General features: G+C 41.0%; 2 protein-coding genes across 2 annotated transcripts; one reads left to right on the top strand and one right to left on the bottom strand.

Moving 5' to 3' along the window:
* Nucleotides 1-736: 736 nt before the first annotated feature.
* Nucleotides 737-9,687, bottom strand: daw1 (dynein assembly factor with WDR repeat domains 1; the record flags this gene model as incomplete). Its single annotated transcript, XM_080512206.1, has 13 exons — nucleotides 737-767; nucleotides 987-1,153; nucleotides 4,793-4,869; nucleotides 5,320-5,434; nucleotides 5,871-5,973; nucleotides 6,082-6,188; nucleotides 7,425-7,532; nucleotides 7,685-7,784; nucleotides 7,905-8,027; nucleotides 8,125-8,183; nucleotides 9,027-9,171; nucleotides 9,413-9,485; nucleotides 9,648-9,687. The coding sequence occupies 13 exons, from the start codon at nucleotides 9,685-9,687 to the stop codon at nucleotides 737-739; spliced, it is 1,248 nt and encodes a 415-aa protein (XP_080368332.1).
* A 707-nt stretch (nucleotides 9,688-10,394) lies between these two features.
* On the top strand, nucleotides 10,395-17,238 carry slc19a3b (solute carrier family 19 member 3b; the record flags this gene model as incomplete). Its single annotated transcript, XM_080510345.1, has 15 exons — nucleotides 10,395-10,544; nucleotides 10,718-10,897; nucleotides 11,018-11,183; nucleotides 11,408-11,730; nucleotides 11,822-11,969; nucleotides 12,608-12,800; nucleotides 13,687-13,828; nucleotides 14,029-14,172; nucleotides 14,507-14,659; nucleotides 14,904-15,139; nucleotides 15,224-15,773; nucleotides 16,324-16,402; nucleotides 16,513-16,705; nucleotides 16,855-16,996; nucleotides 17,092-17,238. 15 exons carry the CDS (start codon nucleotides 10,395-10,397, stop codon nucleotides 17,236-17,238), a joined length of 2,946 nt encoding a protein of 981 aa, XP_080366471.1.
* Nucleotides 17,239-17,354: the final 116 nt, after the last annotated feature.

Genomic DNA, 17,354 nt, shown 5'->3' with positions numbered 1-17,354 from the left:
TCTTTGAGTTTAGCTCATGAAAAATGGGAGCAAAAACAAAAGTGTCGCTTTTATATTTTTGTTCAGTGTAAGTATCTACCTCTGGTTTTGTTCTGCAGCGTAGTGCACTAATAATATTGGCGATGTCTACAAGTCAGCTTTTTCGCACTTGCATTAAAAATGTACATGTCAATCAATGCAGGTCTTTTTGCCTTTAAGGATTGCATTGAGACACTTTTTGGAGAGAAAAAAAAAAAACCCATCAACTTTGCTATTTCAAATAATGAGTCTATAAACTTCCTTGCCAACAGTTAGATAAGATCCAAACTAAGTTCCTTGTATGTATCCAAAAAAGATCTTTACATTGAGATGCTTTCCCTGGAGGATACAGCATATCTTTACACTCTTTATAAAACCTCATATTATGGAATAAGTGAGGTCCAACATGCTAAATGAGCTTCTTCTAGCTCCGAGCAAAACTGGACCAGCTGGTGTTTTCACTCTTCATGGTAATATAATATCTCTTCTTCACTAGACAATACACAAGTCAATCTGGTGACATTATGTCAAACTTGTGGTAAAACCTATTTTTGAGAAAAGCAGGCAAATGATTCTAGATGTGTTACAGAGATGCTAAACATGGTAAGACGTGAGAGACGATTCTACTTGGCAAACTGCGATGAAGAGGTACAGAGTGTGACACAAACTGGCCGTGGCGTCCGGGTCCACCCGGGCGTCTGGCGGGTCAGGGCAAGGGTCAGTACCAGATCCTGCATGTGTTATCCTTGCTGCCTGTATGGGGAGCACAGACACAAACAGGTGGCTGCACAGGAGGACACAGCTGTATGCTTCTCATCTAAAATGTGCAATTAAGCAATTGCGACAGCTGATGAGCGGAACTGTGTGCCCTGCCCTCGGCTACATTTTTACAGTGCATGCTTGTCACGTTAATGCGAGGTTGTAGGATATGGCATGTGCGTGTACGTGTGCCTGAGGAGAGGCCCTACATACCCGTAATGATGCTGTCACCCTCGTAGTTGAAGACGCAGGAGAAGATCTCGTCGGTGTGGCCCTCCAGGACTTGCAGGCAGACTCCAGACTGAGCGTCCCACAGGCGAGCTGTCTTGTCTGCGCTGGCAGTCAGGACCCTGGTGCCTTGGGGGCTGAAGCAGATCTACCAACAGAGGCAGAAGGGTTGGCTGTGTGGGACATGAGCGACAGGGTGCTGAGCAAGGCAGTATCCCAGCGCAATTTCATTATGTCAGCAGTACTACAGCTCTGAGGTCATTCAGCTAAAAAGAAAATACTTAAGGAGGATAACGGCACCGCTGGAGCTACTCGATGAAGACAACGGAGTATTATGAAAATCATGGCAGAAGCTTACTCTGTTACGACCTGTTTATTGTTCCCGCAATGGCTTTATATCCAACGGCAAGGGATGATTAAATAAAATCGTTGCTCACTTGCAAAGAAATGAAATGTGGGTTTTTTTTCAAACTGAGTGCAAGGAGCGACCCTAGACAGGAAATGGAAAAATGGCAGAGAAGAAGCTGGCAAAGATGGAAGATTGCAAGAAGAAGAGAGTAGCAGTTTTGATGACAGGTTATGAAATAGGAAATAGTATATTCAAATGAACAAAAAGGAGGGGAAAAATGCAAATAAAAGTGCAGGAACAGAGCATAAATAAATTAAATTGAAGCATGTCGCTTCTTTCTTCCACACTGTGTATTCATTCTGACTTCTTTTCACAAACATTCACACATCAGTCATTCAGCCATATAAAGTTGTCAGCACTCATTTTGAGGAGTACATTATTGAATCGTAACATTGTGCAGGCTACTATGCTTTACTGTATTGTTTGTCCCTTTATTCTTGTGGATGATCAGCACTTCTGTCCAGTCCACAAGTGTAGAGGCGTGACTGAGTTGTGGTTTGTTGTGGCGCTTGTCACTGATAGTCAGCTTGGATCGGCCCCAGTGACCCAACCGGTTGGACACCGCCGTATAGAAGATGGATAGATAGATGGACAGGTGTCTGTGCGGGTTTCAACCTGGCCTTGCTCTCTCTCTCTCTCTCTCTCTCTCTCTCTCTCTTTTTTTTTCTAAAGGTGTCTGTGGCCACATCGTGTTTTTGCTCTCACAGAAAATGTCTCACAAGTCACTGCAGAGTGAAGCGGTTGTACAATGTGAGCAAAAAAAAAAAAGCTGTACCTGCATTTTCCTTTTTTCTCCCCATGTCAGCTCAGTAGTTAACTATGGTTGGCCTCTCAGCTATAAAGGAGCTTGCAACATTTCAGGTATTACAAGCAAAATCATTGGCAGAAATGTTCACTTCCTGAATGTTTTTGTCTCCCTTTGTCTCTGTCATTTTTTAACCAAAAAACAGGAGGTTGAACTGGGGTTAGCAGAGCTGAGGATGTTGACAGTGTTATTGAGAGTGAGTAGAATGAAGGTTAAAAAAAAAAAATCAATACATTATAGAGACGACTCTGTTGCTTTGTGCAAAAGTGAAAAAGAAAAAAGATGGAGATGACGTAGAGATGTGTAGTGTGTAGGTGAGATTATATCGGTGAAAGGATGCAGACTTATGGATGCAGTGAGGAGAGAGGAAGTGATGGAGGAAGAAATCCACCATGAAAACCCCTCAAATGGGAAAATGCTGAAGAATAGAATGAAGAAATAGCTGACAAAACAGTTGACTTATTGATTGTATTCTTTCTTTTTTTTTTCAGATGCACCTTTGTGATTTCCTGCAGCGTAAATGAAGGAATAAGGTGCTTCACTAAAGGTAGTCACATTAAACTGTTGGCACTCAGCAGAATAACTGAATCAACAAGAAACAGCAAAGATATGAAATGGACCGGCTGCTAAATTTAGCTTTAGGATTTTTTTTTTTTTCTTAACATTCTACAAGAGTCCATAAAAGTATCATTTCATTCAACCATCTGGATTTTACCCCGTCTCAGCTTTCATGGGTTTTGTCATTGCACTCCACAAATTTCATGACAATGTGACTTTTCCATTAGGTCTTCATTTTCGCCTGAGATAAGCGCAGGAATAAAGCTAATGGAGTGTCTAAAGTCGAAAGGATTCCTCTCTCAAGCAGCGACATTCAAAAATAAAAAGGGCCTGTGAATATATATATAACCCCCAAACTGGAGGAGTGGCTACAGCAGATCCCTGGAACAACCTCGGACATCTCAGTCCAGAAAAGTGCAGTACTTGGAACAGCAAAGATACTGCGCAGGACCCTCAAGCTCCAGGATCCGAGCTTGGACTAGAAAAACAGGTGATTGCCCGCGGAGGGCGAGAGGGGAATTTTTAATATATATATATATATATAGAGAGAGAGAGAGAGAGAGAGAGAGAGCGAGAGCGAGAGTGAGAGAGAGAGAGAGAGAGAGAGAGAGAGTTACAGTTATATATAAAACAACGGTTTTGTTATTCACAGCTTGTCATTTATATTTCTAGAAAGAAAGCAGACATGAGATTTAAAAAGGGAAGAAACTGGGAAAGATACTGAAATAGAGGAAGTCAGTGAAGAAAAATGGTCGAGCAGAATGAAGGGGAGGGGGGAGAAATGTCCTGTTTGGGAGAGATTAGTGTCATAATCCCCTGGAATCATCCTCCATCCAGCCTATTTATTACTGTCTGATATGTTTCAGTAAACACATACAGAGGAACTCTTGGAGCCACAGCCTGTGGGAGACCCATTTGTGCAGAGCATTCCACCTGACAAATAGTAAATGGCTATAATAATTCCCATTTACAGAAGAAAAAAAAAAAAGGTCAACATGGGGTCAAACAAACAAACATTTGACTCATCTAATAGCAGGCTGTTATACACAGGGTTCACAAGTCTTTGTGAGGATCTGGGATTAGTTTTGCTTTAATGGTGTAAAGCATATGTTTCAAGTTCAAGGGGTAGTAACACAAAGTCAGACCATGTTCAGATATGAAACACCCTGAGGCCTTGACTCCATTTGCTGGATTTCAACATCAAACTCAAGATAAACAGAAGTATCCCATTCGAACCCTTGTAAATTCAAGATTGCTGTTCTACAAAAGTCTCACTGGTGAGGTAACCGGAATTTGTACATGTGGCCCACAGCTAGTTACAAAATCACGTGTTTATGAGCCAGTATGTTGCTTTATTCAATCAAAGCTGATCACAGCTGACTATGGGTGGAAGTGAGGTACACTGCAGACAGGTCATCAGTCCATAAAGCCCCAAACTGACAGGGATGATTAATGAGTTAAAACCACAACACCACTGTGTGGCCTGAGTCACAATAATACTTCATTATAGTGTCTTGGTATCACATGGCTGTCAAATAATGCTTTAGATACAGTTATAATCCTCTACCAACTAGATGAACATTTAGGATGTCTCTGGGAAAAGAGATGTCATGCAGAGCATTCTTGACGTGGAGTCTATCTGGTAAAACTAAACAAAGTGTACATTACAATGCTTTTTTTCCATCAGGACATAAGAATAGAAGTTTTATAAGTCTCCCAAGTCTTTTAAATCCATACAAATCAATTAATTTCTTGTTTGACAGTCAGGGGTTTACTCACTGATTTGAGGTACTGTTCCGGTGGTTGTCTGCTAATTGGCACCATTGATGGACAGTTATTTTGAGTCATTGCAAAAATAGGGATTCATATTCCACAAAGATTGCTCATGATAGACACTGAGGCAAAAAAAATATTCCTACAGTATTTTAATGCAAAGTAAATGTCAGTGACATATTTGCCTCTGAATTGAATTTTGCTCTGGGTGTCCATAGTAGCAACATGACTTGTTGAATTACCTTAGAGATCTCTCCTTCATGGCCCTCTAAGGTCAAGAGACACTTGTGAGTGGCTGTACTGAAAACTTGTGCCGTACCTGGAAGATAAAGAAACCATCATGGTTTTTTTGTGGGCAAACACACGTCTTACTTAAAATGTTGATTTTTGTGGCAGGAACTTCAACAACAGATGATTAATCTAGAACAGAAACGACAGGGACTGAGAGCAGTTTATAAAAACATACATATTTCACACAAAAAACAACTTCTTTACTTATGTGCTTTCCACAATAAGTCACATTCACCCATTCATGCACACATTCACACATCAGTGGTGATAACTGCAAACCACTCGCGCTCCATCAAGGGCAACTTGGTGTTCAGTGTCTTGCCCAAAGACACTTGACTCATCGCCAGGGCGAGCGGTGGGATCACCCCAACACCGCATTGTAAAACGAGCTACTCTCACAACCGAGCCACAGCCATCCCAAGTGTGAAACTGTAACTTCACCAGAAATAGAATCTATTCTATAGATTATTCGCGTTACCGTCAGCAGAGGCAGTCGCAACAAGCTGTCCGCTTAAATCAAAGCACACATCCAACACCTCTTCTTTGTGTCCATCCAGAGTCGCCAAACACTTTCCACTGCCTGCCTCCCACAACTGCAAAAACAAAAAAACAAAGAAAAAACAGCAACAACAACATGAATATACAGAAACAGACATGTGCCCAGGCTACAATTACACATACTCAAGACCCGGGAAAGCAGGAGTACATGGGAGTAGAGACTTATCAAGTGTGCCTGCACGTGTCCGTTAGCCGTCTGAAGTGACATTACTTTCGTGGCCTCCCCTGGAGGAATGCAGTGAGGTGGATAATTCTTGTAAGCGTGACTCATCTCGGTATAATTAAAGAATCAGGATTACAATTTTCTCTATGAAATGATGGAGGCCTGAGAGACTGGATTTAGGGAAGAGGCGGAATGTGAGAAATGAAAGCGAGCGATTTCAAATGACAAAGGCCATCCATCTTGAATATGTATGCTTGAAATCAGTGGCGCCGCCAGGATTCAATTTGAAAGCACGCACAGAACCTCACCTTGCAGGTTTTGTCAATGGAACCAGTGACAATGAGGGAGCAATCCCAGTTAAACTGGACATTACTTATTTCTCCTATATGACCAATCAGAGTGCGGAGGTGTCTGAGGAAAACAAACAGAAATATTAGCAAATAATCAGTGACTGTAAATACAGCACATGATAATCAAGATCAAGACAAACAAAGCAATTGGAAAAAAAAGATGTCTGACCTCCTTGAAGCAACATCCCATATTACAACTGTGTGGTCGAAGGAGCCTGTGACTAGTTGATTACCCACTGTGTCAAAGCACAGAGAGAGGACCTCCGCCGTGTGACCCTGGAAGGGAGAAAAGAGAAACCATTGTCCTATACCATCTCATTTCTTCTCTTTCTTGTCGGCACTCTTTTTCTCTCCCACATTAAAAACTATTTATTACCTTTGCCACGGAGGTGACTTTATGTCTGGTTTGTCAGCAGAAACAACAACAACAAAAACAGCTAATTGCATGAAATTTGATTAAAAGGATGCCAGAAAAGAATGTATTCATTTTTGACAGGCTTTGTACCACAACCCACCTCAAATATTTATTTTTTTTAATTTCCATTTTGTATTTGACAAACCAAACCTCTGAAACTACAGTGCATGGTAGTCTGGTTGAGTGGTAGAAATGAATGGTTGCCACTATAAAATAGATCAAAATTCTTAGGTGCCAGTTGGCTGAATCTACCCCTGACAACACCAGACAATTATAGTTGTTCTGATTTCAGATTCGCACATCATAGAGAGTTATTGGTCTCCTTCCATTCATTTACTTTCCTCTTTCTATTCATGTCCTCAGCAAAGACTGAAAGGCAAGAAGCACTCTGAATTGTTTCCTAGTACATCACCAAGCTGACATGAAAAAATAACAGACAATCACACTTAATGTCAGTTCATATGTTATTTCTAACAAACTTATTTATAAGTCATGTGAAAAAACATACCTACAGAGGGGATAATAGGAAAACTCCCCAAAGAACATAAAGACTATAGCCTTACTGGTAAGTTTGAACAATCTAACCCTTATTCATATTCAGTCTCCACAAGAAAGAAGCACTCACATTTTGACACAGATTTGTCAATTCTAAAGGCTTAAAATCAAAATACATCGAGAGAGAGAGAGAGAGAGAGAGAGAGAGAGAGAGAGAGAGAGAGAGAGAGAGAGAGAGAGAGAGAGAGAGAGAGAGAGAGAGAGAGAGAGAGAGAGAGAGAGAGAGCAAGCCACCCAGCCAGTCACACCATGGGCCCACGTGCTATCTGCACATCAAAGAGGACTCGCTATTCCCAAAAGAGACGGTTTATCAGCACCTTATTAGAGAGTTAAAGTTATACATCCCCCTTCAGACGTGTGGACATGTGAAGTGGTAAAATGCTCGCCATCCAAGGCAAATTTATTTCAGGAATAATTACTCTTGTCAGTTAATCAAAAGTTAATCATAGCATAATAAATTAAATGCCTGTGAGTGAGTAACTATATGCTGGCCAATGAGTATGAAGAAACAGTAAGAATAGAGCAGGTCAAAAACGACTCACAGTCAAAGTTGCCACCTCCTGCCCACTCTTTACATCCCACAGCTTGGCAGTGGCGTCCATGCTGCCTGTGGCCACCAGCGTGCTCTGGGGGTTGAATGCCAGGCAAACCTACATAATACAAAAAATTTTGTTTTGTTTATTATATGTTAAAAGTATCTTTTGTGCCCACATGCAGTTTGAAACTACTCCTTGATCTGCGGCTGTGAGTACATACCAATGGTATATAACACTTTTAAAAGTAAAGAAATAATCATACGCACTATTTCTGCTGTGTGCCCGTGAAAAGTATGAAAACATTTGCCAGTTTCCGCACACCACAATTTGCAGGTCTTATCAAACGAGCCAGTGGCAATCTTGTCTCTAAGTTTAATGAAGAAGAAAGAAAGGCAAGTTAAAAGTCAGTTTTAAGATTAAACACTCCTTTTTAATACCAAATAGAGCAAATTAATTTAATATGCTGTGAAAGAAACAGCTTATTACCCATAGGGGTTGTTGAATGCAATTGCATACACAACATTTCTGTGACCCTCCAGCGAGCGCAGCTCCGTGCCCGAGGCCGTGTCCCAAATTCTGCACGTCCTATCATAACTTCCTGTTATAAACCTGCACAGGGAGGCATAGGGGAAACATTGCAACAGCACACACTTTATTTTATAAACTCCAGAGTGCCAGGCCATTCTCCCCCCCCAAAAAAACTCACTTTGATCCAGATTTGTTGAAGGCAATGTTTGTCAGGGGCAGGATGTGTGCCTTCAGCTCCTGGAAAGAAGATAATTGGTAAATAACACTTTAAACATTCACCCTGAAAATGCTCCTGGTTATTTCCATATACGTGTACGTTATTGACCTCAGCTGTGTTTCTAATGACAGGATGTGCATGTATTATCCTACTAGCTGAAAAGTAATTTTTTTTCTTCTTCACCCACAAAAGAAAAGAATACTCCTATTTATAGCCCAAATCAACATTTTCTAATCTCTTGTCATGTAATTAACCTTGACCTCTAACTAAGAATGTTTTATGTATTCCTACAGGCACCCTGACACACCTGGAGACCTCTGTATCGCCTCATTACACTTTTGGCAGGAAGCTCATTGTGCTCCTTAGTAAGCAAAACCACTGGTGCTCTCTAGTGCCTCTTTGAAGCACTGGCTTTTAATTTCACCTCTTAAATGGCCTAATTTCCACAGATCGAAATGAGATTCATGAAATCAGGCAGTTAATATATTGCTACGATTAGGTAATGGGGACACATTTTTCCTCTTTGCAGGTAATTCCGTCTGCCTGTATTGAAAGTAAAAACGAACCTGTATCAATTTAGGTCTAGCTGCATATCAGTGCACGGATTTTGGAGTCACAAGTACTTTATTCACTGGTTTATATACAACAGATTTGTACAACAAAAATATTAATAAAGCATTTTATTAAAAGGAAAACATTTAATGACACTGGAAAGAGATATTTCAAGCAAGAGATTGTATATATAAATATGCAACAGAACAGGATCAATCAAATGACCTAGTGAATGAACGAATGAATGAATGCTGATAATATCAAATGGTTAATAGACGAGCGGTAACCCGAGTATGTATGTGGTTTCTGACCTTGCAGAAACAGAACCTGTGGTGATCCTGTTGGCCCAGTTTCTGTTGAAGTCTGAGGATCAGCTGTTTGACTTGTTCAGCCCTCGACTCAGTGATAAGAGGCTCCGAGAGCCTGATTTCTTTCACCATCTCATCTGGATCTGATCTACAAAAAGGGGATGCACACCTTATAGCGTTCATTCACCAATAATTGAGACGCTGCGTTAAAAAAAATAAATACATTTAAAAACAAAAAACAAAGACGATTCTCGAACATCTGAATGGTTGTTTAATAGAAACTAAACAAAAATGTCTGAAATATCATCCAAAACTTAAATATCTGTCTATCTAAAAAAAAAAGATAAAAAAAAAAAAAGAAGGATTCTCGGTAAATAAAACTCACGCACTGTTGAGTCAAATCCAAAAGGTCGATTGATTTGGTTCTCAAATGACCTCCTTTCTCATATTCCAGGATAATACCTGAAAAATAACAACGAGTTAAACAAGAGAAAAAGTTTTACTACAAAAAAATTGCATATTCCATTTTTGAACGGAGATTTTAGCTGACGTTAAAGCATAAAACGCATCTACACTTACATTTTTGTTTTAATACTTGGGTTGAGAATAATCATAATGCGTTACCTGGTGGATAATATCTCAGATAAAAGCGCTTCAGTTTCATGTTGTCGGATTTCCAGCTCGCTCACATTACGTCAACAAACCGTTGCTATGGCGGAGATCTAAGAGCACGAGCGCCGCCATTTCTCTCTTAACACCGGAACTTACGTAATCTTTATACAGGAAGTAAGTTTAATTCTTGTATTTTAAATTAATTTATATAAAACACTACAAACAAATAAAGGGAGGGAACAAACATGGAGTCATCAATATACAATCCCCTGACTGTAAACAACATGCTAAAGACACAAACAATTGTTTATTTCCATTGGACCCAAGGAAAATATGACAAGTGCAATGATTTTTGCATTTATTTTTCATATCATGTGTTGTTAATTACAATTTTCTTGTGCAATTATTTGAGGATTTGTTTTCAACTTGCTATGTGACAAAAATCCGCCCCTTAGTTACACAGTCTGTTACTTATAACTTAAACAGACACAAAACGCTGATTGCCTATTTATTCCACCGCTTGGAGGTGAGCCTATTTTTTTCTGAAAAGGTCAAAGTCTATCACCATTAAACTGTGACAAAGTCACGTGTTTATCATAAAGATTATGTGTGTGTTTCCAAGCTACTGATGAGCACTGATAGCTTCAAGAAACTTCACAGCACTTAGGGAATAACTCAGGAAGTCAGGATTTGAATGACAACTTGAGGAACTAAAGTAAACCAAACAAACTTTTCAGGAAATCCCTCTGAGATATTGACATGGAGTGTTGGACGAAGCTCAAGTCATCTGGATGGGTTTATCCCACAGCAATCCTATCACTGTATGGCTTTTTTGCAAATTGCAGAGTGGCAGAGCCCTTCCTGACGCCGTATCTAATTGGACCACACAAGAACATCTCTGAAGAAGTGGTAAGGACCGCAAACACATGTAATCCCAAGATGTACTCATAAAGATAATCTATGTTTATCAAGTGGCCACATTATCTTTAATTAATACTTTCAGTTGAGGTAAACAAGATATGGATGTCTTTAATAAATGCGATCAGCAACTCTGTTCTGTGGTGTTTACTGTTCCCTCACAGGTGACTAACTACTTATTTCCTATATGGACATATTCCTACCTGGCTTTCCTGTTCCCTGTTTTCCTTCTCACTGACTTCCTGAGATACAAGCCCCTCATTATGCTGCAGGGGCTTTTTCTCGTGACCAACTATCTGCTGCTCTGCTTTGCCCCAGGTCTGGCTGCTATGACCTTCCTCCAGGTCAGTTGATATCATGCTCCTTCAGATGAATAGAGAATATGATTTTAATGTGTATGCAACAGAATGTTGTGATCTTCTAACATGTAAACCTAAAAGAAGTTAAAACTGTCTTATTACTAGGTCAACTATGCTGTAGTGACCTCTACAGAAGTGGCCTACTTCTCTTACATTTACAGTGTGATTCCAGTTGAGCATTACCAACGAGCTACTGGTTACCTGCGCAGTGCCATGCTGACAGGATACACATTCGGTGCCAGCCTCGGCCAAATGCTCATTTCCCTCGCAGGTTGGTCTTCTTAACCAATTACAATTGAAAATGACATCTGTACCCAATGTTTGTTTTTTGTTTTTCTTCAAAACAAATCAATATTTCTTTCAGGTAACTAGGAATCACATAGAAAACCTCAAAGTCTGCACAGATGCATATTAAAATTGATTCACAAACACTAATGAGATTTCTTTGAACAGACGTTTCACATGCACTGATGAATTATGAACTCTGTTCAACAGGGCTGGACTACTTCTACATCAATGCCATCACTCTGGGGATAGTCAGCATAGCTTTTCTTGTCTCGTTCTGGTTGCCCATGCCAAAAAGAAGCCTGTTCTTCAAAGGGGAAAATGTTGCAGCTGTGGGCTTGCAGTCCCAGCAGGAGGAGGGGCCACTGGGAGAGAAAAAGCCCAAGGACCCAGAGACGGATGGGGATGAAGCAGGTTGTGGGAAAGAGACGACTGAAAATAATTCCAAAGTTGCCTGGTTCAGTTGGGAAAATGTCACCGCTGCAGGACATCTACTTTGGCTAAGCTTCAAGGAGTCCTACTCTTCCAGGCATTCATCTGTTTCTATTGATAACAGTCATGAATCAGCACTCACTGTGAGTTCATCATTGTAATGTGTTCTAATAATCCTCCCCATACAGACAGTTGATATACTGGTCCCTGTGGTGGGCTCTGGCCACGGCTGGCTATGTGCAGGTCTTCAACTACAGCCAGTTGATGTGGGACCACATCGAACCGTCTGCCACATCGTCCATCTACAACGGAGGAGTAGAGGCTGTGTGCTCACTTGTCGGTAAGACTTGCAAATTGGATGAGCGAAAGATTTAAATCTATCTTTGAACTGTGAATTTCATATTCCCACAGTAGGATAGGGATCAAAACAAGGAGAGCAGACTGGAGCAGAACCACATCATAATGACCAAAAGAAACATTTAATGATTCCATTAGACACTGCGATGTTTGAAATAAAACATAAACTGGTGAAAATTGTAATTAGAAGAAAAACAACCCTGCTGTTCTTGGTTGTACAGAGTATATGATTGAATAGAAGATGTGTATTGATTTTGAAGGAGAATAGCACCATGCTGCTTGGCTCAGAATGAGAAGGAAGAAGAGTAATTCGTTTCATTAGGAAGATAGAGTTAACTGGTATTGGCTTCTCTGATTATTGCTGATAGGTAATTCCAGCAGCTGAGTTAAAGTTATTCATCATATTAGAAAGGTACTGTGAAGACCAGCGAAGGCAAGCATGCACTTCAGGTTTCATTTGGAGGCCTTAGTTTCTACCAACGCTTAAGAAAGGGGTTGCCAGTGAGAGGATTAATGATTGAATCAGTAAATTACATATACAGGGACGCAGTGACACACTAGGAGGTTATATCCATTGTGAACAACAGATTAATTGCTTAATTTTTCATCTTCATGGGCCAGGTGCTGCAGCAGCCTTCTCTGTGGCCTACATCAAGGTGACCTGGGTTGTGTGGGGGGAGCTGGCCTTGGGGCTGTTTTCAGCAGTAGGGGCAGGCGCCGTGTTTCTGATGGCATTCACCAGCAGTATCTGGGTTTGCTACGCTGGCTATGTGTTATTCAAATCCTGCTACATGCTTCTCATCACCATCACCACGTAAGTTTATAATGGAAGTCTTCCATCCTATTGGATAATGTGTTAAAGTTTAGGCTAGTGTGATAAAATAACTCAATCCAAAAACACACCTTCATAAAGAAGGCTTCTGATTGGCATGACGAGACAGAGTCCTCCTTAAAAATAACTCTACTGAACTGAAAGGTCATTTGCACCAAAAACTTTACAATTTGCATCAACCCTTTGAAACTAGGCCTTTTGTACACTTCTGCTCAAAAATGATAAAACCTTCTATACTGATCCCTGCTTTCATTTGTTGGTTACTTTATGTGTGTGAAACAAAGTGGCGAGTGGGTTGACGAGCCACAAAGATTACTATCCCAGGCAGCTCTTTAATTTTACTTTTCTTCTTATGCTTTTTTTTTTGGCAAGTAGTCGTCAGCCAGAGGCAGGCACACAACATCAACTTCACATCAATTTTCATCATCTCCTTTCTTTCTTTGTCTTTTTTTTTTTTGGGGAGCGTGGGAATAGTATAGCGAGAACAAGCAGATGGCGCCGTTCAACCCAAATGAAGAAGAAGAAGAGGCAGACACACAACATTTTCTCTGTAATTTTCTAGTCCATATAGTTTTGGAATGTAAAAATGACTGAGCACCACTGCCATAGCAATATCCAATGATATCATTTTTTTTTTTAAAGCACTCATCAGCCCCCCAAAAACAAAACAACAACAAAAAACCAACAACAACAAAACTCAGTACTAAATCATGACATCTGATTTTGAAGTTTTAAACCCAGATAAGACTGAATGTATGAAGGTACAAAAAAAAAAGATTAAAATTCTAATTTGGAATATCACACCAGCTGTTGCCTTGGGATTATTTTTATTTATTTATTTATTTTTAACATAATTACTTTGCTATAGATTTCAGATTGCTTCAAATCTGTCCATGGAGTGTTACGCCTTGACATTTGGGATCAACACTTTTGTGGCCCTCTTGCTTCAGACAATCATCACTGTCACTGTTGTTGATGAGGCCGCGCTGGGACTCGATATTGTCACACAGGTATGACTCTTCTACACTTGTTACAAGGGATTTTAAACTGATTATGTGGGTCAAATCAGTGAATCAAGAAAGCAGGCACCTTTTTGTGGACTTCCACGAGTATATGATGACACCTGGTGGTTACTATTAACTGTTGCATGCAAAAGTACTGGAGGTCAGTGTCTTATACAGTGAAGGATGATACATTTCTCTCTCTGCAGTTCATCATATATGGGAGCTATTATGCCGTCATCTCACTTCTCTTCCTCATTCGAGGTAGCTACACAGCCTGTATGAGCCACCGGCACTGTCCTGAAGACACAGAAGACAAGGAACAGGACTCCAGTGTTGAAGTGATCTCTGCAGTGCGTTTCTGACCACTTTTAAATGTCCCATTTGTTTCGGGAAATAAAACCATTATGCCTAGACAGTATTACTGCCTACTATTAAACATCACTGGTGTGATTACCTCTTTTTGCAATATAAAGAATAAAGAATTGCATTACAATGATTCCTGCTCAGATATCTTTCTACATGACTAATTTATTAGTTGCAGGTTTGTATCAGCTTGACCGTTTCCAAGATTGTGCTGCTCTTTGACCGGGTTGTTGATTGACAAACTATCAACACTGAGGCAACCTCAGGAGGTATAAACCAAGGAAGCTGCACACCAGGGCACACTCACACACCAAAAACAAGCACAACATGGAGGCAGTGAAGAGGTGGAGGTCAGGTTGGAGATATCCTACTACTCTGCTGTGCATCTATGGATTCTTCAGCACAGTTAAACCACTGGAACCTTTTCTTATCCCATACCTGACAGGACCGGATAAAAATCTGACGATGGAAGAGGTATGAAAACAAGGTGTACATCATGCTAGTATTTCATGTTCATCTGTTGAAATATCTTGGGTTGATTGCTTACTGCATCCGTAATACGTACAAGCATAAAAAGTGCGTAGCCAACAGTAATTTTTTTTCAGACTTGTAAAAGTCTGATTGCATCTGTGAAACCGACCAATAAAACTTTGTGGCAAATGGAGAAATAACAATGCGACATGACATGCAAGCGACTGCCCAATTCTTTCCTCACCAGGTTAACAATGAAATTTTCCCGGTGTGGACGTACTCCTACCTGTGTGTGCTGGTGCCCGTGTTCCTACTGACTGACTGGCTGCGCTACAAGCCTGTGGTGGTGTTCCAATGTGTCATGCTCTTCATCACGACCGCACTGCTGCAGTGGACATCAACTGTGACTGCCATGCAGGTCATGCAGTTCTTCTACGGGGTGGTCACAGCCAGCGAGGTGGCCTATTTCTCTTACATCTACAGGTCATGCAGCTTTAAGCACTGTCAGAGGTTATGGGGTTTAGACTCTGCACCATTAGAGTGACATTTTGTATTTGTATGTTACAGTGTGGTGGATCTGAAGAGATACCGGAGGGCCACCTCTTATTGCCGCAGCGTTCAGCTTTTGGGCTCCACCGTCGGCGCCGTGCTGGGTCAGCTGGTTGTCAGCTTTGACCTTATGTCCTATCAGAATATCCTTGTTCTCACTCTTGTTCTCACTGCCATTGCCCTTTTCACTTCATTGTTCCTGCCAATGCCACAGCAAAGCATGTTCTTCCATCGGAAATCGAACACACCCGCGGCCGGAGCACAGGACCATGGTGTTGAGACTTTAGAAGCAAGAAAACACTCGCGCAGCTCAAAGATATCTCAGGATGAAGGAAGAACAATTGAGGATGAAAAAAACCCAGAGGACGATGGTGAAAAGGAACTCGAGGAGAGTGGATCCATTCCTCTGGAGCTCAAAAAGCCAATTCAAGCAAAAACCTGCAGCAAAGTTCTTCTCCAACTGTGGAAGGACTTCAGAGAGTGCTACTCCAGTAGGCAGCTTCTGTACTGGTCTGTGTGGTGGGCAATGGCCACATGTGGCTATAACCAGACTGTCAACTATGTCCAGGTGAGTGGTGAAGACAGCAAATGATGCAAAGCATCAGCATCACGCATAGTGATCACTCATAGCATGACAACCTGCTTAATACGGCACAGGGCTCTTTTACAACCAGAGTAGCCCTGACCTCTTCAGGCATGAATGGACACCTGAACGTGTGCATCTTTTATTTGGCACCAGGAATTAGCAGCAGATTCTGTAAGTTGTGTGAATTGTGAGGTGTTGTTTCCACCTGTTGTTGACAAATCAATACTTTCCTTTTCTTGAACCAGGTTTGGTAGATACTGAACACTACAGTGGAAATAACAGCTAATTCTGGAGATGATCCTTCTACAATGGCCCATCTATAATAATCTAATATATTTTTAGTATTGAAGAGGTCTAAATCAGTCATTAAATATGACTTTAATTACTTGTTAGGTAAAATGACAAGATTTAAAATAAAACAGTGACACTTTCCAGCAACAAATAAATGTATGAAGGCCTAATTGTTTTCTTGATCTACAAGTGCTAATATTACTTCCAAATAAGATGATAATCGTTATATTACACCATCCAGGTATTGTGGGAGCATGTGGAACCTTCTCAGAATTTTACCATTTACAATGGAGGCGTGGAGGCCATGTCCAGCCTACTGAGTAAGAAACCACTGATAACATTTTATAGATGCGAGTTGAAACTACAGAACAAAGAAATGGTTGGTTACAGAAACAAACACAGTCCTGCCTAATTGTAATGCATTTCACAGGTGCTGCGACTGCCTACGGTATAGGTTTCACCGATGTGAGGTGGGAGCTGTGGGGCGAGCTGGCCCTCGGGGGTTTCTCTGGACTGGGGGCGGCCGCACTGTTTCTCATGACGTTCGTCGGCAACATCTGGGTGTGCTACGTGGGCTACATCATCTTTAAGTGTCTGTACATGCTACTGATAACAATAGCCATGTAAGTGTTGCGTTGCGGGTGTTCTGGGCAACTGGACGTCGCTTGTAGGTTTCAATGCGTGTGTGGTTGTGTAACCTGCCTTCATCCATTCAGCCGACAACAGTCCATGACTCATGATATTAAGATAAAATAAGCTCTACTTCTATTAGGTATCAGCTTGCAGCTGACCTATCAATGGAAAGATACGCTCTCGTCTTTGGTGTCAACAACTTCGGAGCTCTGGCTTTACAGACGATCATCACTTCTATCGTGGTTGACAAAGGAGGCCTCGGCCTGTCCATCATTCCTCAGGTAAGCCGCCAAATATCTCTGTGGAAGAAGTGTTTGTGGCCATTTAAGCATCAAAAACTGTGCAACCTTGACCCTTTTTTTTCCCTCCTCTCCAGTTCACCATATATGCTAGCTACTTCTCAGCCATCTCCGTGGTTTTCTTAGTCCGAGGAGTGTTCAGTGTCTGGAGAGCACAGCGAACTCGAGGAGAGACGGCTCCTTCAGACACAAACAAGTCGTCTGATTTGGAGGAGAGACTGTGAATTCCTGGTCAGCAGGAACTACAATCTTGTGAGTCACTGTGATTCCATCTTAAATTTTCCAATTGCAAGAAAACAACGAAAAATGTTTTATACAAAACAAACATAAATGATTTTCT

This window comes from Blennius ocellaris (genome assembly GCF_963422515.1).
Source record: "Blennius ocellaris genome assembly, chromosome: 2".
NCBI classification, from domain to species: domain Eukaryota; kingdom Metazoa; phylum Chordata; class Actinopteri; order Blenniiformes; family Blenniidae; genus Blennius; species Blennius ocellaris.
This window is presented reverse-complemented; position numbering and strand designations above follow the sequence as displayed.